The sequence below is a fragment of the Lagopus leucura genome, unplaced genomic scaffold (assembly GCF_019238085.1).
Source record: "Lagopus leucura isolate 7727_CA_CO unplaced genomic scaffold, USGS_WTPT01 Super-Scaffold_73, whole genome shotgun sequence".
In the NCBI taxonomy this organism is placed as follows: Eukaryota; Metazoa; Chordata; class Aves; order Galliformes; family Phasianidae; genus Lagopus; species Lagopus leucura.
The window spans coordinates 16,550,063-16,575,268 of NW_024962252.1; the positions used below are offsets into that span (position 1 = coordinate 16,550,063).

General features: G+C 36.5%; 1 protein-coding gene across 13 annotated transcripts in view; it reads left to right on the forward strand.

Annotated features, from left to right (window-relative positions):
• The window catches only part of TINAG (tubulointerstitial nephritis antigen), a 47,337-nt gene that overhangs the window by 7,219 nt on the left and 14,912 nt on the right, over positions 1-25,206 (forward strand). For 11 of the 13 annotated variants that reach the window (XM_042883528.1, XM_042883562.1, XM_042883554.1 and 8 more), the window contains 8 exons: positions 146-209; positions 1,161-1,250; positions 2,774-2,888; positions 8,992-9,115; positions 11,421-11,571; positions 18,865-19,045; positions 19,716-19,761; positions 24,267-24,372. In XM_042883528.1, the coding sequence (XP_042739462.1) occupies positions 146-209; positions 1,161-1,250; positions 2,774-2,888; positions 8,992-9,115; positions 11,421-11,571; positions 18,865-19,045; positions 19,716-19,761; positions 24,267-24,372 (877 nt within the window). Of the gene's footprint in view, positions 1-145; positions 210-1,160; positions 1,251-2,773; positions 2,889-8,991; positions 9,116-11,420; positions 11,572-18,864; positions 19,046-19,715; positions 19,767-20,856; positions 20,936-24,266; positions 24,373-25,206 lie in introns of those variants that run through there. The other 2 variants (XM_042883618.1, XM_042883627.1) reach the window with 2 other exon arrangements.

Sequence of the window (25,206 nt, forward strand, 5' to 3'; positions counted from 1 at the left end):
TGTCTTTCACTTAAGTAATGTATACATTACTTGCATAATATCACATACAATGCATAAAACCAATTAATTCAATAGTAGCAAGAGTTTTGAGTTAACTGACTTCAAGAACAATTTTTTTTCACACGTCTATATGTTATGTTGGCAGGTTGTTACAAAGATGGCCGATATTACGGAGAAGGAGCAATAATTAAAGACAACTGCAATTCCTGGTAATGTTTCAGAGAACACAAAATTGAAATTATTTTAGCATATATCATGAAATAGGAATTAATTTGCTTAGCATCCCTAAATTCATATTTAACTTAATCAATGCTTGGAAGAGTAGTACAGTATTAAGAAATCATAGAATTGTTCTACAGCCAACATAAAAGAATGGTGAAGGAGGATGGACTTCCTAATCAAGACATGAAAACATGAGTATTAATGTCTCCCCCTCAGTGACCTAAGTTCTGTTCCTGCTCAGTATACTGGCTCCGAGTTGAAATGGTTTCATCACAGGTCTGTAAACTTACCTGAATACAGAGAAAACCGGTATTATTAAAATCTGGAGGAATATTTTTATAGCAGCTTCCTCCATTACTTTGGCAAAAGTGATCATCTCTAATTTTATTTTAAAAGGGGAGAATTTAACTTATGTAGAAAATAGATGAACTGTTTGAATGCCCCATTCCCTGTCCTGGGACATCAGATGGAGCAGCAGGGATGCTCTGTTGCCATCCCTGGCATTCAGCAGGTGGTCCCCTGCACCTCCAAAATCAGGACAGTCCAATGTGCTCCAGGAACATCCAAATAGGGCTTGTGCTCCATCTGCCCTGAACTTGTCTCAAGATACCTGGAGAAAGGTGTCTACAGCCATGGAGCTCCTTTCTGGTTCTCCAAAGTGGAACTTCAGCAGAAAAACTTATTTTCAGTACATCGTTCTTTTCTCCCTGGCTTGACCTCACAGAAATGGAAGCAAATTTTGTCAAAGATGAGATTTTCCACAAGCTGTAACCTTACCACCTCATTCCAATTAGGATTCATTAGGTAGTGAAGTGGCACTACGCATGATTTTGTTTTTACTGTGACATTTGTAGTTTAGGCTTTTCCTCTTCCCCATTCTTCATTCTACTGTAAAAGTACGATTCATTTTCTGCTCAATTATATTCTTGCCCTTTCAGCAAATGCATCCAAAGTAACTGGAAGTGTTCAAATGAAGTATGCCTTGTTCGCCCAGACTTGATTCACCACATCAATTCTGGAGATTACGGGTGAGAATACTTCTATTTTAAGTAAAAGTATTATAGTGCTGTAATAGTAAAGCTTTTTAATAGAAAAAATGCCAAAGTGTTGTGATCCACTTGAAAGCTCATAGCATGTAAGTGCAAATTACAAGTTACATGGTTCTCTCTGCCCCTCCCCTCCCCAATTACATCCTATGTACTATGCAATAATAAATGTACATCTGTGAAACTTCTAAAACTGTAGCAAAATATAGATTTTAAAATAGAAAGATACTGAAAATCTCATCCTGGTAAGAGTCAATATTGGAAATACCTATCTATTCTCCAAATTACTATAATTCTTTTGCTCACAAAATGCTCTTCAGAACATCTTCCTTATTCTTCACTTTAATAGTTAGGAGAAACATTCATATATTTATTTATTTCTTGCCCACTTTCCAGAAGGTCATTCTACATACCAGAGCCATACCAGGTAGTATTGGAAGAAGGGAGAATAGGCCAAAGGGATCAAGATATCAGAACTTTGTGAGATATCAGTGGTTTTCTTGCTACCAGTTTTTATTCCTTGCAATGGAGAGCAGTGCCTTGGAAGATTGCCTGCCTAGAAGTCGAGGAGCTAAATTCACTAATGAAGTCTATGGAAGTGCTCAGGTTTCAAACCGTGACTGTGCTGAAACAGAGCGTACTTGATGGGAGAGATTTAAACTAAGGGAGGTAGGATAGACAATTGAGTTGGGCACCAGCAGCCACAGGGTAGTTAAGGCCACCTGAGAGACTAGATTCTGCAGGTGTTTATATTCTCAGTGACTACAGGCAGGCTGAGTAACAAGGCTTCTCCTTTAGGGAGTGTGAATTCTACCTGTCTTCCACATACACAAGCAAGCAAGAAATAAATGGGTAAAGAGAGCACCCTCCCCTTGACTCAGGCCTTCTCCAGTAATGCACACAATTTTAGTTTGCTCCAAATGTGTGTTCTTTTTTGTTGTGTATATGTTTTGAAGGGGCTAATGCTCGGTTCTGAGTTTGGCCTACCTTCCTCAGATAGAGTAGGGAGGGAGTACTTAAAGACAGCCCTTTCTCTGAATCTTGGTGGAGAACAGGCAGAACAGCTGGGCTTTCTGCTGCGTCAGCAGTGTCTCATAACTACTGCTGGCGTTTCAGCATTTGAAGGCAATGTAACCCACTGTGTGAAGCTGTTGTCACCTGGTTTGAAGCATTATGTGAGCACAACTTCAAGACAACTTTAATTGCTTTGATCGAGCACCTTATTTTCTAGTATTTCTCTGAAGCATTGCACACTCATCTGCTGAAGGCTGATATGATGCTGACCTCAAATCACCAGTTTTCATATCGTGTTCTTCCAGCCTACATTTACCCACAGAGGAATAGCCTCATTCGTATCTAACAGAATGTCTTGAAACATAATTTGAAACATTTATTTCTGGATGTTATTTTTAGTGGCGCTCTTCTAAAGAAGGAGTAGAAGAGAAGATATTATGAACAGTGTCTCTAACCTTGCTTTGTTTGCTTGTTTTCTGTCTGTGAGGAAGATGGAAAGCTGACAACTATACTCAGTTCTGGGGCATGACACTGGAAGAAGGTTTCAGAAAGCGCTTGGGCACACTACCTCCATCTCATTCCTTGCTGAATATGAAAGCAATTCCAGTATGTATTGTGTGATATTGATTTATTTATTTTTAATAATTTAATTTTTTGGAAAACAATGTGGACAATTATAAGATTATGATTAAGGTATTAAGGACTAAGTGCCTCCATGTTGCATGTGAAAGTCCTAGAATAGTTTTCCTATCCATAGAAAGTGTGGCTATATCCATCAGTATCAAACAAGGAGGAATAAAAGTAAGTGCTATACATTGGGAAACTGTGCACTAATATTCACTTATCAGTGTTAGAATCATAGAATGATTTGGGTTAGAAGGGACCTTAAAGATCATCTAGTTCCAACCACCACCTGCTGTGGGCAGGGAGACTTTTCATTAGACCAGGTTACTCAAAGCCATATCCAGCCTCGCCTTGAAACCTCTAGGGATGGGGAATCCAGAGCTTTTCTGGACAACCTGTTCCAGCGTCTCACCATTCTCTGTTGAAAGAATTTCCTCCTAATAATGAATCTAAATCTTCCTTCTTTTAGTTGGAAACTAAGGAGTAAGTAGATAGATCAAAGATCTGCAAAATGCAGTAACTATAACACATTTTGGCCTTCGGTTTTTACATAGTTCAGGCAAATGATTCCATTGGAATATCTGTTGGAAGTCAGTTGTCATTGATTGTTTTATATGGATAAAGTAGATGGGATTCCAGATGGGAGGAGTTGCAGGGACAGCAGTGCTTAGCTAACAATTGGCAAGGAATATGGGAGAGAGGGAGAGGATCATGTGCAATAATTTTCACAACCTTAACTGTTTTTCTTGAAGCAAAAGACTGGCTTGCTGGAAATTATACCAAAGAGGATTGTCAGAGCCAGAAGTTGACAGAAATTGGGCTTTGGCAATCTGCCTCATGCACTCTGCTAGACTACTCTTCTCAGCCAAAGAAGGATTGATTTCATTTGAAAATGTTCTGTCAAAAAGAAAAGAAAAAAAAAAAAAAAAAAAAAAGAAAGAAAATGGCATAACAGATTTCAGTGCAATATTTACTGTGTGGGGGAATTGGTGCAAATTGCTGTTGTTCAACATTGAGATTCAAGAAAATTTGAGTTAATTTTTACTGTTGTTTACTTTTATTCTTGAGAAATAGAGTGTAAGGCTTGTATGGCAGGAACAAAAAGTGGGTATATTGCACCTAGCTCAGAGATTGACATTTACACTGACTTCTGCCTATTCCCACGTTAGACAAATAACATCTAGGGAAACAAGAAAAGGAAGGGTAAAATAAGATATTTTCCATATTTCCTCTCTTCTATTCAGTTTGAGTTAGCTGCTCACACAGTGCTCTTTCATTATATCCAGCCCATTAATTCTTTGCTGTTAAGTTTCCTGTAGCTTCTTTGGCTGGTGCACTACTTATGGCCTTGTTTCCACAGGCACATTTCTCAGGCACATGCTCTCCAATGCTACCTTCTTACAAAATCTGAAAGCCCTAACTCAACTATTTTTGGCCCTTCCAGAAACTTCCAGGAGCTTGAATGTATTCTCTGAAATCCAACTCCATGCATTTATCCATTTAACCCTCAAGAAGTCCTGGAAGTTACTAGAGGCACATGCTTTGCACAGGAGCCTGAAAAATCTTTCTCACTGCTAAAAATATAAAGTAATAACACCTTCATGACTTTTCCAGTTTCTCCAGAGCTCTGAACATACAGAAAATCAGTCTGAATTATACAGAAGCCCATCTCCAACCTATGGTTTCTCTTCAGAAGTATCAAAACTTTCTTATTCATACCCTAGGGTTTCTGTCTTGGATTGTTTTGATGTAAAAATATTTTTCTCTGAAACTTCTTGTGAAGCTTCAAAACTCTCTAATTGTGTCCTATTCTGTAGTTTTCTAGAACATCACCTCTTTAGTGTCTTTGTTCTGTCTCAGGAAATTTTCTGTCTGACACATTTTAATACTTTCCATAAATGTAAGAAAAAATACCTCTACTCATGTAAGCAAAAATTTCATCAGTAGATAATTCCATGTGAAATGGTAGTTATCAGGATTTAAATATTTACTGAGTGAAGATGTGGTAAAGCATCTCTTCATAGCTGTCCCAATATCCATTGTCACAACATGATCCAGCAAGTTCATAGTGTGGATCAGGCTCACCAGGGGTAGAAGTAATTTCTTTCAATTGACAGACCAACAGCAGTCATAGGATCAACTTCTGCTTCCCCTTCCATGATTTTTTTTCTGATATTTTGTGAAGTATACCAATATTTTAAAAAGACTCAAGTAATAAAAAACAGGTAAGCTTTATTAAAGTGTTTCTATTAATCTTTTGTATCCAGGTGACAGCTGAGAAGAGAGTAAAAAGGCATCAATGATGAGAAATACAGGAATGAATGTTTTTTAAAAATCTATTTTCCGAGACTGTCTTCAAACCTTAGTGGTTTGGCCTTCAAGTGACCTTGTTGAGTACTAATTTACCTGCAGGCTGGGGAACTGCTTACTTACTGTACATAAAAAAGGGCTAATTAAATGTTTTTTGTGTTCTCTGGGATTATTACTGTCTTTCCCATTTTGCAGGTGAGAAAACTGAGAGTCATTTGTCCGAAGTCACGTACATAGCTGATAAAAATGTCACAATTAGCGTTTGAGAGCTTTTGGCTCTAGTCAGTGCTGATCTGATTAAAAGCTGCTAGCTTTGCCAATGGAGAAAGAAAACTATAGTTCTCCATTCATTAAATGCCACACTTTCTGATTTGAAATAAAAACCATTTATTCAGCATGCTACTGTCTCAGAAATAAATGACAGCACCTGGTAACTAAGAGGTTGCTGTTTTCCATTGTGTCTTCAGGGTGCTTGAGAGAAACAGGTTTTTGTATAGAAAGGACTCTTAGCTCATTTGTGCCAGGGGAAAAAAGATTCCAGGTTGTAAAGTACTTCTGTGTTAATCATTTCATATCCAGAGCAGAGTTTTAGTTCTTAGCAGTATTTGTTTGTAGAGTATAGGTTTTTCTGTTGTTTCATTGACTGACATATCCAACTGCAAATCTGCTTTCACAACATTACTGAGTGACAGAGGTACATTTCCTCTTAGGGAAAACAGAAGCTTTTTGCAGTTACTTATAGGGCTTTTAAAAACTCTGCTATTGCCTTTACAAAGGCTTGTGATGTCTTGAAAACTCCTCTTTTTCTTTTCAACACCAAAGAATAAATACAATACTGTGTTTAAAAAAAAAAAAAGAAAGAAAGAAAGAAAGGAAGGAAGGAAGAAAAAATACTGCTTTCTCTTGGAGAAAACAAAACAAAACAAAGTTATTTCATTGTTCCCAAATTTGCAAATTCAGTTATCTTCAGCCTTTTTTTTCTCTGATGGACCATCTAACTCCTCTGAAGTTGTAGGTGAAGTCTAAGTATTCCTTTAAAACTCCTAACTTTCCTCTTTTGCCCAGACTGGCAAACTCTTTTAAACCTTCACACGTATTCACTGCACAGAAAACATGTGAAAGTTTAAAAGAGTTTGCCAGTCATTTTCCTGATTCCATTGTGCTGTGTAATGGTGGATTATGGAGAATACGTTGAGAAACAATTGTCTTGACTCACCATTTGTCACAGAACAACAATATTAGCTTCTCAATATTAGGGTAGCAATTACTCAGACGAAAAGCTAATGTTTCTGGCTACAGGTCAGTCCTGCATTTCATAATGGCAGGGCTGAAGGCTAATGAGGGATTTGTTCTAGGATTTACAATTTGAGGCTATTAAATACATTGGCAGTAGCTTAAAAGATATGTAAGTTAACACATTGGCTCAGACCAAAGATCTATGATGAATTTTCTTTTTCTCATCTACCTTATTCAGAATGTAAGTGGTCATTGCTCAAGATGGTGTGCTTAACAACATTTGCCAAATTTTGCTTATTTATTCTTGATATGAACAGATTATGAAACATTATTAATCTGGGATTTTGTCAATGCAATTATTCTTCAGAGTCAACCTTGTGCTTGTGCTTGCTCATGAATCACAGAATCACAGAATAACTCGAGTTGGAAGTAACCCACAAAGGCCATTGAGTCTGGCTCCTGGCTCCACACAGGAGCACTCAGAAATCAAACCTTATGTCTGAGGGTGTTGTCAAATTCTCCTTGATCTTCAGCATCCTGGGGCTGTGCCCGCAGCCTGGGGGGAACCTGTTCTCTTCTGGTGAAGGACCTTTTCCTAACACCCAACCCCATCTCCCCTGGTGAAGCTCCATGCCATTGTCTTGGGTCAGTACAACTCCCTCTGACTTCAGGAAACCATCTGCAAAAGAGACTGCAGTGACTCCATGGTTGCAGTTTCATCCATCCACATCTATAAAGCACCAGACACTTCTGCAGGGGTTGGATCTCTTAAATGCAGCTTTCTGTTGCTGGAAACTTTAGAGCTGTGGTTTTGTTTGCTTTGATGTCTACCTGGAAAGATCATTATTAATTAAGCGAGATTAAGCGAGATATTTAACTTTGCAGACTTTTTGTGTATGCCATTTGTGGCTGCAAGTCCCATATTTCTTCAAAATTTTGAAGAAATCAGAATTCTGATTGCGATTAATGAAAATATTAATATCTTAGCAAGATTAATATTACTGATTTGTTACATGTGAAGGTATAACTTTCAGATGAATATAAATGAATTAAGCATTGGCAATATACTTTAAAAGTGAGTAATGGTATTTTGGACTCTCAGGCTGTATGTAAACTTCATAAATCTTAAATGCTTCAGAATTATTAGGTCTGGGGCATGCAGAGATGGTATCAATCCATCTGCTGTGACTGATTCCAGTTTCATAGCTGATAAAGACCTGAGACAGAAGCTTATTTTTCCCTCACCCACTTCTTTTCAACTGTTGATTTTTTCTGCGGGAAGAAAATCAGCATATGCAAACTGAATGAAGATGTTACTGTTTCCCAGTGCATGCCAGAAAATCATCTGGACACAGCCAAAGTTGTAAAGTTTGATTTCCCAAGTAGTCCTAAAAGAGCTTGTAAGAACTGGGCTCAAATATTTAAATTGTCTAAGGAATAGGCGTCTGATCTTGTAAGCCACACAGGCAATTCAGAATAATTGTACAGCAAGGACATTCGGAATCAGAAGAACAAGGATAAGTAAACCAAAATAAAATAGAGAATTTTTTAATAGGATAGAAGCCTTTGTTTCCACGTGTGATCTTGCTAGTAATAAATAATTATCAGGGAGTGTTTTGTTTGGGAGCAGGATCTCATATTCTGTATATTGTGTTTTCATCTGGAATAGTTGCTCTGAGCAATTGTTTGAGACAAATTTCTAGGCTGGGTGTCCAGGGTGGCTGTGTGGCCATTCCTTTTTTCTTGTGCAGTATAAGCACTGTCCATAAAGTTATTTCATTGTTTTTAATTGCTTAGTGTTTTTGTTATGTCAAACATAGGGCAGATTATTAGCAGCTGTACCAGATGGCTCCTGCATATGTGGGTTTTTGGGCAATTCTTACAGGACATAAATTAAGACAGAGAGAAAAGTATGCAAAAAATGACTGTTCAAAACATTTTTTCTGAACAGCCCATGAATTCATATCAACTCAACATCAGATTGCAAAGTAGAAAGGAAATCAGTGGTTTTCATTCTGGAATGAGAATAAGTGCTGGAAATTGAAAAACCTCTGTGTAAAAGATGAATCAATGAATTTACCCTCCGCTGATTCCCCACTGGTAACTAGAATTTCCTATTTCCAGCCAAGTGGAAAGCATGTCAAGATGAATAGGGTAACATGTTCCTAACTTCATTACTGTTTGCAGCAGAATGCTTTTCCTTCCAAAAATGTCAGCTGGGTCATAATTGATGTGTTTCATAGGGAAATGTTGCTTGAGATAAAAATCAGATAAAAACTGGACAGTTTACTCAGATTGGCAGCTGTACAGCTCAGCTTTTCAGCACAGCTACTGGAGTGCCAGAAAGCCTTCAGCTCTCAGGGCACCCACAGCACCCAGGCACAGGGCAACCACCACATAAATGCTTGGCAAGTCACAGCTGCCAATGCTTGAGGCTTCCTCAATTCAAACATTATGAATATTTAAAACAAAAATGGGATCATTTTGAAGACAAAGTTAGGAAATGAAGCAGATATACATCTACTGCATTTTGTTTTAGGGAAGCTCCCTTCTGGAAGAAAAATTTCCTGAGTTTTTTGCAGCCACTTACGCATGGCCTGATTGGATTCATGATCCTTTGGACCAACGAAACTGTGGAGCATCCTGGGCATTTTCAACTGCAAGTAATAATCTTTCTTTTTTTTTTTCTTTTTTTTTTTTTCCTCCTTTCAAAAATAGTATGTATATTAAATGTATAATGAAAACTTATGTTGATTAGTAATCAAGTAATTTGAACTTTCTGCTCAGTTTTTATTAGCAAAAATTAACAATTGAAATTGCTACACTTTTCATTCTAAGATGTCCCAAGTTAAGCTGTAGAGATTTTCCTTTGCTTTTCATAAGTTTTTGTATCATATGGAGACTTCTTTTGTGACAGGATGTAGGAATAAACCCACTGGTGCAGTTTATCATTAAGAATGAAGTGACTCTTACTCGTCTATATTCTTTGCTTGACTTGAATGTTTTAAAACAAGTAGATGTCATTTTATATATACATATACACATATATATCTGTGCATTTGCCATTGTCTAATCCTTGAAATTCAAGTAATGAAGTGTAAACTTTCCAGTGATTTTGGGAAGACTCTGAAATTTCTCAGGTGTTTGTGGAAAAAAAACTATTATCTAATTCTGTAAATAAACCAATGTCAGTAATGCAATTCAACATCATGTGATAAAACCTCTAGTTTTATGAAAAGTGGACACGTGTGTCTGTGTCACTTTTTCAATGAAATTATAGTGATCAGTTCAGTTAATTTTTCTATGTAGCAGTAAATCTCAGTACATATTAAGATATCTACAGATAGAGGAAAAAATTATGCAGTCAAACTTTGACTTGATCTGAACAACAGGTCCTGATTGATGCAGGTTTCTGGTTCTTCAAATCACAGCATAAGGAGATGTCTTAATTTCACTTACAATTTAGTTAATCTGTCTGTCTTTAAACCATGAATAAATATGTAAGAACTTAGAATCATGACTATATGATCTAGTTCAGACATATGTGGTTCAACTTTCTCAGAAAGATAATTTTATGTGAATCCCACATTACACCTTAATATCAGTAATTCCACATATTTTCTCCACTTAAGCATCTACTTACTTCCAATTAATATTTTCTTTCTATTTTGTTTTTCTCTCCTCCTCATATAAAGGAATGGATATAGAAAAGAAAGAAAAGAGCTTCAGAAATTCAGCTGCAGACAGTTGGGAAATATTTGTATGTAGTTTGCTCCAAAAGTAATGTTTCCTGTTTATTTCCATTGGAAACTACAACAGATATAAAGATCACAGTAACACTATTTGCTAGAGCAGATTGTCAGCTACAAAGCACTATTTTTCAATGCAATGCACCACCACTAGTCGATCTGTGCAGATGAGCTGATGGAGGCACTCTTCATTTTGTGGTGTGACTCTTGTGCATGGCCATCCAGAACATGGCTTATCTTTCATTTTACTGTTGTCACTGCTGTAATGCACCACCCACTGCCTCACTGTGCTCACATCCACTGTTTGGTTTCCATAAACATTCAGCAAACGTCACTGAACATCAATGGGTGCAATATTTTCCACATGGAGGAATTAAATGCTACACCGTTGCTTCATATGCACTTTCACGTCAGATGACATTGTGTCAGATTGCCCCTCTGCTGCCATCTGTCACACAGCAACAAGATGTAATCAAATATTGGTGGGAAGATTCAACCTCTACAGCCATGCTGCCAACATCCACCTCTAATGTTCTGGATCCATATAATAAAATGGGAGGCATTACTTTCAGAGCAGCCCTCATATCTTCTGCTGAATTTAACTATAGATGAATATGCAAGTACAAATATAGAGATTATTATATGAAATTATGTAAATATCTAGTTTGATATTTAAATATATACTAGTATATCTACTAATAAGTTGCTTATGGTACTTTACATTTTTACCACTCTTAAAATTGTTATACAATATCATATTATATTTTATATATACAGATATATATATAATACTGTATATTATATATATTATATAGTATACATATATTATATAATCACAGGATCACAGAGTGACCAACGCTGGGAAAGACCTTCAAGATCATCCAGTCCAACCATCCACCTATCACCTATAGTACTCACTAAACCATGTCCCTCAACACAAAATCCAAACGTTCCTTGAACACCTCCAGGGTTGGTGACTCCACCACCCCCCTGGGCAGCCCATTCCAGTGCCTGACCACTCTTTCAGAAAAGTAGGATTTCCTAACGTATATCCTGTATATCCATAATGTTATCCTATTATATATAATATCCCAATTGTCTTGTAAAAATATGTCCCCAGACAGAAAGTGTTGATGTATTTCAGTCACTCTTTCAAAACAACCACTGAGAAGCCCTGAGTAATTATTTGGTTTTGATAACACAATTTCTTTCAAAACAGGTGTTGCAGCAGATAGAATAACAATTCATTCTGATGGCCAAATCACAGACAACCTTTCTGTTCAGAACCTAATCTCTTGTGATACCAGGAATCAACATGGATGTGGTGGTGGCAATATTGAAAATGCTTGGAGATATTTGAAAACGCATGGGTAAATATTTTATTTATGTTTCAGTTTATCTTAACTTGAATAAGTTACATGTGTTATAATGATGATTTCTGATCTTTTGTGATGAAAAGATTTAGCTCTCTCTTAGATCAGAGATCTAAGATCTTAGACCCATATTCGTCTCATCAGGACAATCACATTCTAATGTACACCTTCTTCAAAATACTATAGTGAAGTCCAGGAGCTAGGAAGCATTCCCAAAAAAGTAAGTAAAGCCTATTTTGAACAAGATAGCTAAGGGCTCTTGCTGTGTAAACTACTCAACTATCTAGCTCCCTTTCTCCAAGCCTCATTATATCTCGTTTTTTTCATTATGGTAACCTCTCCAACTACAAGAAACACAAGAAAAGTCTTTCTTTTTGTGTCTAGGAAAATATCATAAATGCAGTCAGAACTTGTGTATTATGTTTGGGATACATGCTCTTGATGTTAAACAGCCTTGAGAAAGCAACCAGTTGCTTAATACAGTATTTTAAATATTCCAACTGTTTGAACTCTGTCTTCAAATAAAACAAATTGTAATCATGTTATGTCAAGATTGTTCCAAAATGCAACACAGTAGCAAGGACGGTACCTTACTCTTTCTTCCTTCAAGCTGAACTTCTCAAAATTAACAATCCACAAATCCAAAGTGGACAGTTAGAAGTCTGTTGAAATGGCCAGTAATACTCTATAGAAACACAGAATTGCTTAGTTTGGAATGAATGTTTTATTACTATTATTATTTATTTTGGAGATCGCCTGCTCAAAGTATGAGTAGTTTCAAAATTAGACAAGATTTCTTATGATCATGTCCCCTGTCATGTTTTGAGAATCTCCAGGGATGGGGGTTCCATAGCCTTTCTTGCAATGTTCAATCATTCTTGCAGCAAAGAACTTATTTAAAATTTATTTTATCTAATTAGTGTCTTCCTTGGCAAAACTTGCCAACAGTACCTTTCAGATGTACATCTCAAAGAAGAGTCTTATTCTGTCTCCTCTGTGACCTCTTCTTATGTAGTTGAAGACAGTAGTTAGAACTCCGTTTAGGCTTGTCCAGACCAAAAATATTAATATTCCTCAGTTTCTCTTTGTATATCACGTCTTCAGTGCCTTCAGCACCTTTATGGCCCTTTACTTGCCCAGCTTGTCATTGTCATTATCTTGGATCCCATGCCTGAACACGGCGTTCCAGATGTAAGCCCACAAGTGACAGTTTGAGGGAAATAACCATTTTTCACAATGCCTTGGCTATGCTCTTGCTAACACAAACCGGTATTGTGGATCCACTTTTGTTGAGAGGGCCCACTGCTACCACACATTCAACCTGATGCTGCAGACACTTTCCTGTTAAACTGGTTTGTACACAGCACTGCTGCATGGGCAGTTTTGTCTCTCCAGTAGGATACGTGTCTTTGTTAAACTTCATGAAATTTCTGTCACCTTCTTTCTCCATCTTCTCAATGTCCCTATGAATAACAGCCCTGCCCTCCACCATACTGACTACTCACCAACAGTCTGGCATCCTCCACAGATTTTAATGAGCATGTTTTACCTTCCACTGTCAAGGTTCTTAATAAATGACACAATCTTAAGGTAGGGAATGTCACTAGTAAAGAGCCACCAGTCATTAGTCACAGGACAGTCTATTTCGGTTTTTGGCTTTGTAACTGACTTACCCAGCCCCACTCTCTCACAGGCTGATGTAGAAACTGCTGAAAGTGTTGCTAAAGTCAAGGTAAATTGCAACCTATGCTTTTCTTATTCACGGTGAAGCTAGTCATGTCATTATAACCAGATTACTTCATCTGGCCACCTCATCATGGGGACACATGATTTGCCCTGGTGAATCTGTGCTGTTTCCAATCAAGTCCTTGACCTTTATGTGCCTGGAAACAGCTTCTAGGAGGATTTGCAATAACTTGATTTTATATACTCTATACTTCAGCTGTTTCTCACAATGTATAACTTATTTTGGGCTCCATACAATAATCTGCTTCCCCTCACTTTCATGCACTCCCATCCCTTAATCTTTCTTTCACATACCTCGTATTCATAGGCAGAGAGATCTCAGGTCTGCTGTCTGTCAACTTTTAATTTTAGCTTATGAAAAAGCAAACAATCCATGAACAGATCAGGAGAATGTCAGATGTGCTGCATCATACGTCATAGTTGTCATGGTAGCCAGGGGATCCAGGTGAAGACCAAAGCACTGTCATTCAAACAGACGTTGAGTATATAAAGCAATCATTCTGCTTGTCCTCAAGTGTACCAGAAAGGTAATCTATTTTTTATCAGATCAGATGAGGATTCCAGGGCTTAAACATTGAACTAGTTTTGACATTTTTTGAGTGGAAGACCCTCCAGCTAAGTGAATACAACAGGAACCCAGGGACTTCACCTTGGTAAAAGCCTCAGCGTCTCATTTAAGTAAAGATGAAGTAAAGAAATTAGTTATGGCTTTACATTTTAAGAAGTTGAATACGGTCCTTCTAATCTGTAGCTCATGCTCTTAACAGAGTAAATATAACTCTTGCTAGAGTTGTTTATCTACCATGCTAAGGATAGGAGCATAAGATTTTCCAGTGTAAATGAGATTCATTTTGATCAGTATTATCTCCACAGCTATATTGGAGATAGTTGTTTTTAAAGAAAATAGCCTAAGGAATGCAGAAATAGGATAGATTTTCTGGGTTTCTGTTCTCCCTGTCTATTAGCTCAGTATGGATATATCCACCATGACCCCATAATAATGAATTTCTTCATATAGCAAGAAGCTATTTATTTTTTAACCTAAAGAAGTGTGGTTACTGACACAGCATTCTCCAGAGGCAGTTTAGGCATACAACAGTTAGTTCCTTCTAACTAATAAAAAATAGAAGTTGTGCTGAAAATGTATGAAGCACTTTATTTACCCAGCTATATCTATACTTCACTTTTCAAAGGATGTTCACTGTTACTCCTTTTCTTGACATCTCAATGTATTCACCAGAGACTTTTCAGCTGACTGTCTGAGTAACCAGTTTGGAGAGCAAGTTCTCCAGATATCTGACACATCTCTACAGTCTACAGCCATCTTCTCAGTCCATCACACATCATTCGTGTTGCTCCTGAGCCACCTCCTACACATACAGCATCACTGCACTCTTACAGATGTTTGCCTGCCACCTGTATTTATCCCCCATTATTGATTCACTATTAAAGTACCAAACCTGAAAATATTTCTACTTCCCGTTTTTATAAACAGTTCTAAATCCTGATTTGTGTTCTTCAAGTTCAAAAGATCCATCAGAATTCCACCTTAAAGAAAAATCCAAAGAGTGAGGACAGATAATGGAGGAACACAAGAATGGCTATACAGAGTCTGAGCAAAGGTCTTTCTAGCCCCAAGAGCAAAGGATAACACATTCATCTAAAAGCTTAAGTAAAAGTAATGGTTCACTAATGTGGATCACTAAGTCATTTTTCTTTCTAATGCCCACAATACTTTTCACTATGAAAAATTGGAAATGTATGGGGTAAAAGTCTGAAGTGTCTTTTGAATAAGTCCTGAGAAATGGTGCTTGCTTCCTCACACTTTCAGATAACTTTTATTTTATGAGCCTGTATATGGCAATCAATTTTTTTTTTTTCATTATCTCCATAGCCTGCAATAGGTAGAAAGCACATTGATTTTCTATGTGGAGTTGTAAATTTTCACAGCAGGTGTTCAATGATGTATTAGAGTTCCTGGTTTTCTGATTTCTGAAGTGTGCTTATCTCCAATTTTTGATAGATTTTCAGGAAAAAAGAGTGCTAGTCTAAACTATCCCAGTGAAGTCAGTGGAAGATTTCCATAAAGCTTGATAAGAAGAACTTTCATAAAAACTGAGCACACATGAGTGAAAACCGCTAGATGAGTAGCCAAATGGCTGTTTAACTCTCCTTTTCTCTCTGTCTTTCTCCATTAATTAAAGAATATATCTTTATTCTAATTCCAATTATTCTTAATTTTAAAAATCTCAAAAGCAAGTCACAAATTGTGAGGAATCAGTTTGGTTTGAAAATATCTTTTTTTGAATGTGGTGCTGGAAATTACAATTTATATAAATATATGCACGTGAACACAAAACAAGCTGTTATTTCTACACAGCCATGGAAATGAAGGGTAATCAATTGTGTAACAAGCAATAACAGCCCGTGTACATGCGGCTTAAATGCCTATCATTACTGAATTGAAAGCTGGGAATACAGACTGTCTTCAGATATTTTGGAAAGGATTGAAAGGATTTACTCACACTGTGAGTAAATTGAAGATCTAAATGATATCAGCCTAATTACCCTTAGATGGACAGTTACTTATCATGTAGACAGAGTTTCTGCTTCTTGCAGTTTCTGGGCATGTTGGTCTATTTTGGGAGCAAGAAATTTGCTAAGAAAAAAGACTTTTTCCTCATAGTCAATTGTTCTACCATCAAAAGCTTAATGGGAAAATACCAAGAGTAGTTGAAGCACACATGTACTAATCTCGTAAAAATCCTGATGGATTAGTAAACACAAGCAAATCTAATTATCCTTCAATCTGTGTGAATATAGTTTGTCCTTTTTCAGATTCAGCAAGTTGAGTATATCCAGTGACCTACTAAAATATGAGGGCTGCTCTGAATTTAATGCCTCCCATTTTATTGTGTTGTCCACAGTGTCAGAGGCAGATGCTGGTAATACTGCAGTAAAGGTTGAACTGCTCACCAGTATTCTGTTCCATTTTGTTGCTGTGCAACAGATAGCAGGAAAGGGGCAGTCTGACACAATGCTATCCAAAATGGAAGTGTGTATGAAGCAATGATGTGTCATCAAATTCCTCCATGCAGAAAAAGTTGCTCCCACTGATGTTCACTGATGTTTGCTGAATGTTTATGGAGATTAAACAGTGGATGTGAGCACAGCGAGAAGGTGGATGGTGTGTTTCAGCAGTGGTGCCAATAACAGTGTGTCACTTCCACTGGTGCAGATCTTTACAAGCATGGAATGTGGGCTCTTGTTCATTGCTGTTGAAAATGCACAGCTAGTAGTGATGATTCTGTTTAAAAAGTAGTGCTTTGTGGCTGAGAATTTGCCAGATAGTGTTATTGTGCTCTCTGAATTCAGTTTTTAGAAGAGGCCTTCTGATATGTGTTCATGATATCATCACAGAAATGTGTGTATTGTTTTAGAAACATCTAGCATTGTAATATGAAAAACTAGAAAGACCTAGAGTATGAAAATTATAAAATAATTAGTGGAAGATTCAGTGTGCCTTTACTTGAATATTTCAAATTGATAGCAAGGGCATTTTAAGCTTGCTTGCTTCAATTTATTGAAGGAAAAAGGATGTTCATTAGCCAAACAGTCAAAATGGTTGAACAATTCAGAAAAAGCAATTTAAAATAAAGAAACTTACTGTATGAGGAAGCAGTTCATTGTAATTAGGGTTTTGATGTATTGCCAAGGTAAAGAATTAAAACCTCTCCTTACCATTTTTTGAAAAGACTTCTTTTTTTTATTATCCTTCTCTATACTTGGATGAAAGGATGGCTCTTAACCTGTTCTTCAAAGCTATTTTGATTTAGCACTTTGGAGACTTTTACATTCAAAATTAGCATGAGTTTAAATCTTAGGTGATTTACTGCAGCCCCTCTGCAATCATCCTCTGACAGAATCAGTGCTAAATTCCCTTGAGTCTATGAAGCCTTAGGCTAGAGAAGAATCATCCAGAAGAAGCTCTCTTTGCAATTCAAAGATTTATCTTTGATTACTTACGAACAATCAATTAATTTAATGTATTTTCTATTGAATATTTCCTCCATGATTCTTGCAATCTACTAATTTTAATTATTTTGAAATCTTTATTACAATAAAAGCTGCCCAGCGATGACTGGTCTTAGTATTTTCAAAACACAATCTTTGTAGAATATATAATTTCATTTAAATCGTTCAAAAGGAGTCTTAATTTCTGTAAATATACTCTGAAACCCCTGAAAGCAAAACCATTGATGCAGATTTCTAATGGCGTTGCGAAAAATTTACTTACTGTATTTGTGACTGCAAATCCTCTGCATTTGGAAAAGCTTTTGAGAAATGTTTCTAAGAAATAGTGAGGATGGTCTTCAGGATCTGCATAGACCAGACATGTAACACTATTACGGCATGTCTGTCATTTTAGTGACATTTAGCAGGAAGGATCCTGCTGTCAACAACGAGGGTCCTACAGAAGAAGCCCTGTGGCCTACTCCCCCTAGGATTGTCACCAACCTTTTCTGAATATTAGGTGACACATATTCACCAGCCTTTAAGTCTACCTCTGTTTATTCTTTTGGTCCACATTTTCTTGCAGGCAATGCCCTGTCCTTCTCTGCTTCCTAACTTTATATCAAAGTATACTTTCTGAGTTCAGCCTGAGTTTTAACCTGCCAAGATGAAATTTCTCACGTGATGGGAAAACCAATCCTACAGATAAAGCAATTCCTTAACTGTATTCTCATCTTCTTTGTAAGCATAAATTCCTGAAAGTTATTGCAAAACAGTACAATTATAAATTCCACCACTGAAGCCTGTTGAGTTTTACCCTTTCTCTGTTACGTATTTTGTTACAGAAAAGTGCCTCCTGCCAGCATCGCTATAGAGATTTTTATTTTTCCCATGAATCAAGATAATCAACCCAGTCACCAGGCCATGTTTAAATGCTTTTCCTAGTATGTCTCTGCAGCTGGAGCGCTCATTAACTCAGTTCTGTGCTCTCACTTGTACTTACTTCCCACTTGTTTATCTTTTAAGGAAGTGCATTTCTTCCGGAAGGCTTTTGTTAGTGTGAACTAAGCTGCTAGTATTAATTGCTAAGCATCGTGCCTCTCTTTGGAAGAACCATCAAATTCACTCGTTTGTCAGCAAACCAATTATTTTTACCCAGACCTTTAAAAAAAGTTACAGAGAATTCTTCCGTCAATAAAGTTTACAAAGAAAAGTGAGCAAATTTTCACATTATATGTGAGAAAAATATGAGGTCAGACACATTTTAGCTGAAAGAAATAAAGAGGCCTGTAGCTTTTCAGCAGCATTCCTTCAGAAAATATAGATAAAGCTAGAAAATAATTTCACTTAAAAGTTTTTGATGCAAAGATGCACATTTCACAAGCCATTTTCGATGAATGTAGACTGTGGTTTATCAAATGTTTATATGTTTGAAGAATGAATGCCTCCATAAACTTACAGTGGTAAAATAATTATGAACTTGGAATAAAAGTTAAAAAAATCTTATTACATCTATTTTTAATTGATCAGGGTCGTATCCTATGCCTGCTATCCATCATTTTGGAAGCATCATGTGGATTCACCAAGTGAAAATCACTGTTATGTGTCCAGTGAATATGGAAAAAATCATACAAATGGGCCCTGTCCCAATGCTTTAGAAGATTCCAATCGGTTATATCGCTGCGGCTCTCACTACAGGGTCTCCTCAAAAGTAAGTTCATGCTGTGCACACATCCTGTCATTTTCATTTTGTCCTTTGGGGCTTGAAAATAATTTGGTAGATGGAAATATTTGCACTTTGCTTGAACGCTTTTAAGGAGAGGTTTTTTTTTTTATTGCACTTGAGATATTATATTCTTTGTAGTTTCTCAGTTTATCTCTTCAAAGTTATGCTGCTGTGGTTCTTTAGAAATTAAAGATAGAAATGAAATTATGCAGTCATAAATGCCATAAATTATTTCTTCTTAATCATATTCTTGATAGTTTTTCTCATTTGGTAAACCAAATATGCTTTAGCAGAAATACAAGTGGTATATTTTATGCCATATACATACAACATAGAATGGTTTGGGTTGGAAGTGATCTTTGAGACCACCTAGTTAAAACCTCCCTGCTATAGGCAGGAGCACCTCCCTGTAGACCAGATTGCTCAGAGCCCTATCCAGCCTGGCCTTGAATGCTTCCAGGGAGGAGGCATTCACAACTTCTCTGGGTAACCTGTTACATATGTTATATATAACCTTTTATACATATGTATACAATATATGCATATGGTAATAAATTGGTATGTTTTTATGTTGGTATGGTATTGAATTTATGTTATTTAACATAATGTATTTTCTTCCCTTGCCTTCTCTGCTGCTGCTCTTCCTTTCTCTCAGGAAACTGATATAATGGAAGAAATCATGGCCAAAGGACCTGTGCAAGGTATGGTAAGTTTGAAATACGCTAATACTGTCATTGAAGTAATTAATGTACAACGATATTGTAGCTAAATATTAGAAATCATGAATTGCTTTCCATGGTGAATAAAAGAGACGTATGTGCAGTAATTCACCCAGGGTATCCAGCACTGATGTAACTTCTGGTGTGCAAAGGCTCAGATCTTCTAGGGAAATAAAGATACTTCAGCAGGATGTGGGGGAATGGAAAAGAGTTGTTTAGCCTGACTGGTTGCAGCTGCAGATGGTGCTGACAGCATCTGGGGATGGGGAAAGGGCATTGTGCTGGATATCCATCTGATCTGGATGGACAACCAATGCAAAACCAGGAGACTTTCTTATTTCAATTGACTTGAGTTATATAATGAATTATCATGGCCTCCATTTCATTACTGAAAAATACAGGATTAGATATAATTCATTTCAGTGTACTGTGATGTTGAAATTACTTCTTAAATTTCTATATGAGCAGCTGCAATTCGAAGCTCAACTTTGACAAAATCAGTACTGCTAGTCTTCTTCTGCCCAACTTTGTTTGCTCAAGGGAAACATTCTTTCCCACACTGAATTTTGTCTGGAAGTGAACAGTGTTTCTACTTATTTTGAGATAAGGAAACAGTTCAAATCCCGAAAACAGAATTTCAGACTGCTCTCTAATACTGCCTTCCCCTGCTATATACACGTAGTTCGCTATTTTAATCTATCTGTACTAAATCTTCCACATAAAATTATCTAGATTCAGATGTTTGTTAAGTTTTAATCACACAATGATTCATATCATTTTTGGAATGTCAATGTGTTTTCAGTCTCAAGGTAATATTGTATGTGAAAAATAAAATCTAGATCTTAAAAGAGCATGTATCTGAGAGCTTCTACAACTGAGTGTGATTCCTGTCCATTCTTCCTTCGTGTTATATGAGATCCTTAAATGAGTATCTGTTACTATCTGTTTATTATCTGTAAATCAGTATCTGTTACTGATCTAATAGTTTGTCACTGTTCTTATTCTATCTTCCCATAATACAAATGCAATCAGGATATGATTCTAACTTTAAAACGATATCATGCATTTTTTTTTCAGAACATCCTGAAAGTGATCTTCAGCTACTGAAAATGATTTTCCATTTTCCTTCACTTGTCATTCCTCAAGATCTTACAAAGTACTTATGACCAATCTTATCTAATGTAATGAGTAATATTTAATAGCTGGATAATTTTCAAAAACCTTCCAAGATGATGAAAATCATCTTGTTTAACGATTAATAATTTTGTTTTCTTTGTGCACATTCAATATTATGAAGGATACATATATTCTTAACAATTCTGAAAAAGTGGGTGTAGGAATATAGTTAAAAACTTTCTCCTATACAGCTTTCAAGTTTGAATGACAGCTTCTCTCTGGCAAACATCATTGTTTTATGTGGTGAGCAGAACAATTAGCAGGTTGAAGTGCAGATGATGGAATTCTAGTTTCTTTTAAAATTAACTTTGAAATAAACGTTGTGTAGTTTTACTAATGCTTTGAAAATTTTCCAGTAGACAATCAAATACTGCGCATAATTTTTATTTAATGGATTTTATGACATACTCCTATACAGTGCTGACAAAGGATAAGAATCTCTTCTGTAATGTTAGCTGCTCTCAAAATCAAAGCTAAAAACACATTGGCAATACAAGAAATTTGTAATTTTACTTATCATGATCTTGGAAATAACGGAACATTACATATACTCCCACAGATTTAGAGAAAGCACTAACCTGCATTAATGTACTGTGCTACACTTTTTTTTTCTCTGATAGCTACTACATTTTTGGGTTTTGTATCTTTATATGTCTAAGATACATGGATTCTAATTTAAGAATTGTATTCAGTGGAATCCATAGTAGGATGAATCCATAGTAGAATGAATCTGCTGTGTTTATGCAAGGATCTGACAGCTCAGCATGACTAAGGTAGTTTATGCATAAACTACAGTGAGGCACAAAAATTACTGCCTCTTCCAATTCATTAATCATTAATTCTTTCATTTTGGAAAATGCATGGTTGCTTTGATGTGGGATGGCACACAGCTGGCTGGAAAAGTGAGATCCCTTCCAAGTCACAGTCCATATCAGGACAAGGTCTCTGCAAAAATAAAAATATCTCAGTGCTTGACTTCGAATTATCACCTTTCTATCTACTCTACACTTAATGAACACAGCTCCTGATTAATATGCAGGCTTTTTAAGTAGGTATGAATAAATATATATGCATATATGCAAATATATATACAATTATATACAGATCTACATATACAGAATATATACATATTCCACGTATGTACATGTAATGCACAACCAGCTGAAATTTTCTCATATAGGTTGAAGTTACTTTGCAAATATATTTCAAATGTATTTCATTTCAGTATGATAGATATGATAGTTCTTCAACGAGCCAAGAACATACTTTTGATTTAGAGGTGCTGATACAGAATAAATTGTTCACTGAAATTGAACAAACGGACCTTGATATTACTGATACAGGGATAATCACAGGAATTCTCAGATTTATACACTGGAGAACCTGCGATAGGAAGGGGTAAACCTTTGCAGGGAAATTTTGTTGAGTCCTGACCTTGCAGCTAGAAGACAAGGGTAAAGTTTGTGCTATTTTCCACTTGAACTGTTGCTATCAATAACTGTGAGCTCTCACTCTGCAGACAGCTCTGGCAGAAGCTCTGGCATTATTCATTAAATTTATTTTTCTTATTTAACTGATAAAACTCTTCCCATTTCTTGCCACTTACCATCATGGTTGCTTATTCTCTGTGTGTTTCTATCTGCATAAATTTGGGACATGACAGACATTATTAACAATGCATATTTTCAGCCGGGTTTCCTGGGTAAATGAAACCTATATAAATGACCATGTTTTGAGCTGGTTTTTTTCCTCCCATCTTACTGCCTCCTAAAATTTGAGAATGCTTTCTGTTTCAAGCCAATTTGATAGAGACCAAGAGGTCATAAAGACTATTTCCTTCAAGTTTTTGACAATATTCATGTAGGGGAAATTAATCTGAAAACATGCCAGATGAATAAAAAAATGCATCATGATTTTGCCTTACTCAATGGATAGTGCAGATCTATACAAGGCACATATGTTTTACTACTCCAACCACACTAAAATTGTCATTGAGACATGTACGTTATAGGATTCCTGAGGCACAAGACTTTAAGAAACTGAGTTTCATTAATTCTCACGTTCCAGGCAGTGTGGCAATTTCACATAATCACAGAATTGTAGGGGCTGGAAGGGACCTCAAGAGACCACGGAGTCTAAGCCCCTGCAAAGCAGGCTTCCTATGGGTTTCCTATAGGAATTTCCTATGCTCCAGTTTATGGCCGTTCCCCTGGTCCTGTCCCCACAGACTGCTGAAAAGAAGTTGGCCACGTCCATTTGACTCCCACACTTAAGATACTTATAAACATTAATCAGATGCTCTCTCAGTTTTCTTTTCTCAAGGCTGAACAGACCCAGTACGCTCAACCTTTCTTCACAGGGGAGCTGTTTTAGGCAAATATAAGTGTGCTAAAATCATAAGCTAAATGCAGACTGAAATTAAGCCTGTATTCACATTTCTATTTATGTAATGTAAGCTGGAAAATATTTTCTCTAGAACTTGTAGCCCAGCAAGTAACAAAACAAATGGAACTAACATAGCAGAATGAATTGAAAAAAAACCTCAAAATATTTTCCTTAAAATTGAAGCAAGTGATAATCGTATGAAAAGATGTAAAGTGCAGATAGTAATATTCATTCTCTTGCACTAAATTTACAGTTTGTCAGCTTGTTGGCCTTATATTAACAAACTGTATTTTGATGCACAGTTTTACAATACTTTCATTTGAAAGTCATAATGAACAAAGACATAGAAAATCTATTTTTCCATAAAGAGATTCCAGTCTACCCAATGAACTCTGTTTAAATTAAAAAAAATAAAATAAAATTGCAAGTGTTTGTCACTCTGCCATATTTCATAGGATGTTACATACATGCATATACATTGGCAGTTAAATACTTCTCTGGACTATGCAGATGCTTCTCAGAACTGAGGATTTTATGCATGAACCCTGAAGAGATTTGTCTTATTGGACTGGATTTGTACAGAACTTAGAAAACCTGCATAAGCCCATAGGAGGAGATATTTCTTCTTCTTCTTTTTTTTTTTTAAATTGAAATAGATCTGTCATAGGGAGTTTCCAGGACAGGGAAAGCCAACTAATTTGGCAGGAGACTTTTGAGAGGTGTGTTGGAATATTTCCCTTGGTTTACTCAAAGGAGGCAACTTCTGAGTATTTAGTGAATTTATTGTAATTACAAAGAACACTCATGCAGTATGACACAAAACCTGACAGCTAAAATTAAAGGAGCAATCTAGAGTACAAGCAATATTTGCTGACTGTGCTGATTTTTCCTACCATTTTCTTTTCTTTTTTTTTTTTTTTTTTTAGCTATTATGAAAGTCTATGAGGATTTTTTCCTTTACAAAGAAGGAATCTATAGACACTCCTACAAAGAGGGATCCAAATGGAAAACTCACTCAGTGAAACTCCTTGGGTGAGTATTCTTTTACCCTTTTTTCCACGCTAATCATGAAAGCAAGGAAATATTACTGCTCAGTTTAGAATCTTATGGTTTTGTTGTCAGAGATGTAGCGCTGTTACCTCCCAGTGAAAGATTCTGTTTGTTTCATTTTTGTATATCTGAGAATTTTAGAAGTCGTTGGAATGAGCTGTAGTCCCACAGCCGTTTAATCCACTCTGACATATGTTCTAAGACTTCAAAGATAGAAGTTGTGGCCTGAACTGAAATGAACAAGTCACCAAGCAGAATCCAAGCTGAAATGTAAACGCTGCCGGTGGCCTCCTAACTAGCCAGCACAGTTGTATTTACACAGCAGTCTGAGCTCTCCACACCCCAAACAGAAATCAGCTGCTGCAGGTGTGCTGCTGGTTTTATCTGGGGTGCATAAGAAGAACACACCCAGTCTGAAACTGTTGCAGAAGAATATGAATAATACATCAGTTGATTTCCCCTCAAATGCTGAACAGTGCCAACAGGTGACAAGTATCTAACAATGCACGCACTTGAGTTATAGAATGCATCAGAGTGCTTTTTACTCTAACATGGAGGGAATATGCAAGGTTGCACTTAATAAATCACTGAAGGAATAGTTAAACAGACAAGTGGCTGAAGATAAGTCTCAAACAAATATTTTGTAGGTGATGTAGAATATAAAACAAATAATGATTCAGTCTTGTTGGAGAAAGATTGCTGAGAGTATCTCCGACATGATTCTTCAAGAAGAAAGTGTAGGGAAATAAACTGCCTATTGTATCTGTGATATAGATACCCTTGCAAAGGGTATGGAAATTATAATGGTTGTGGAAA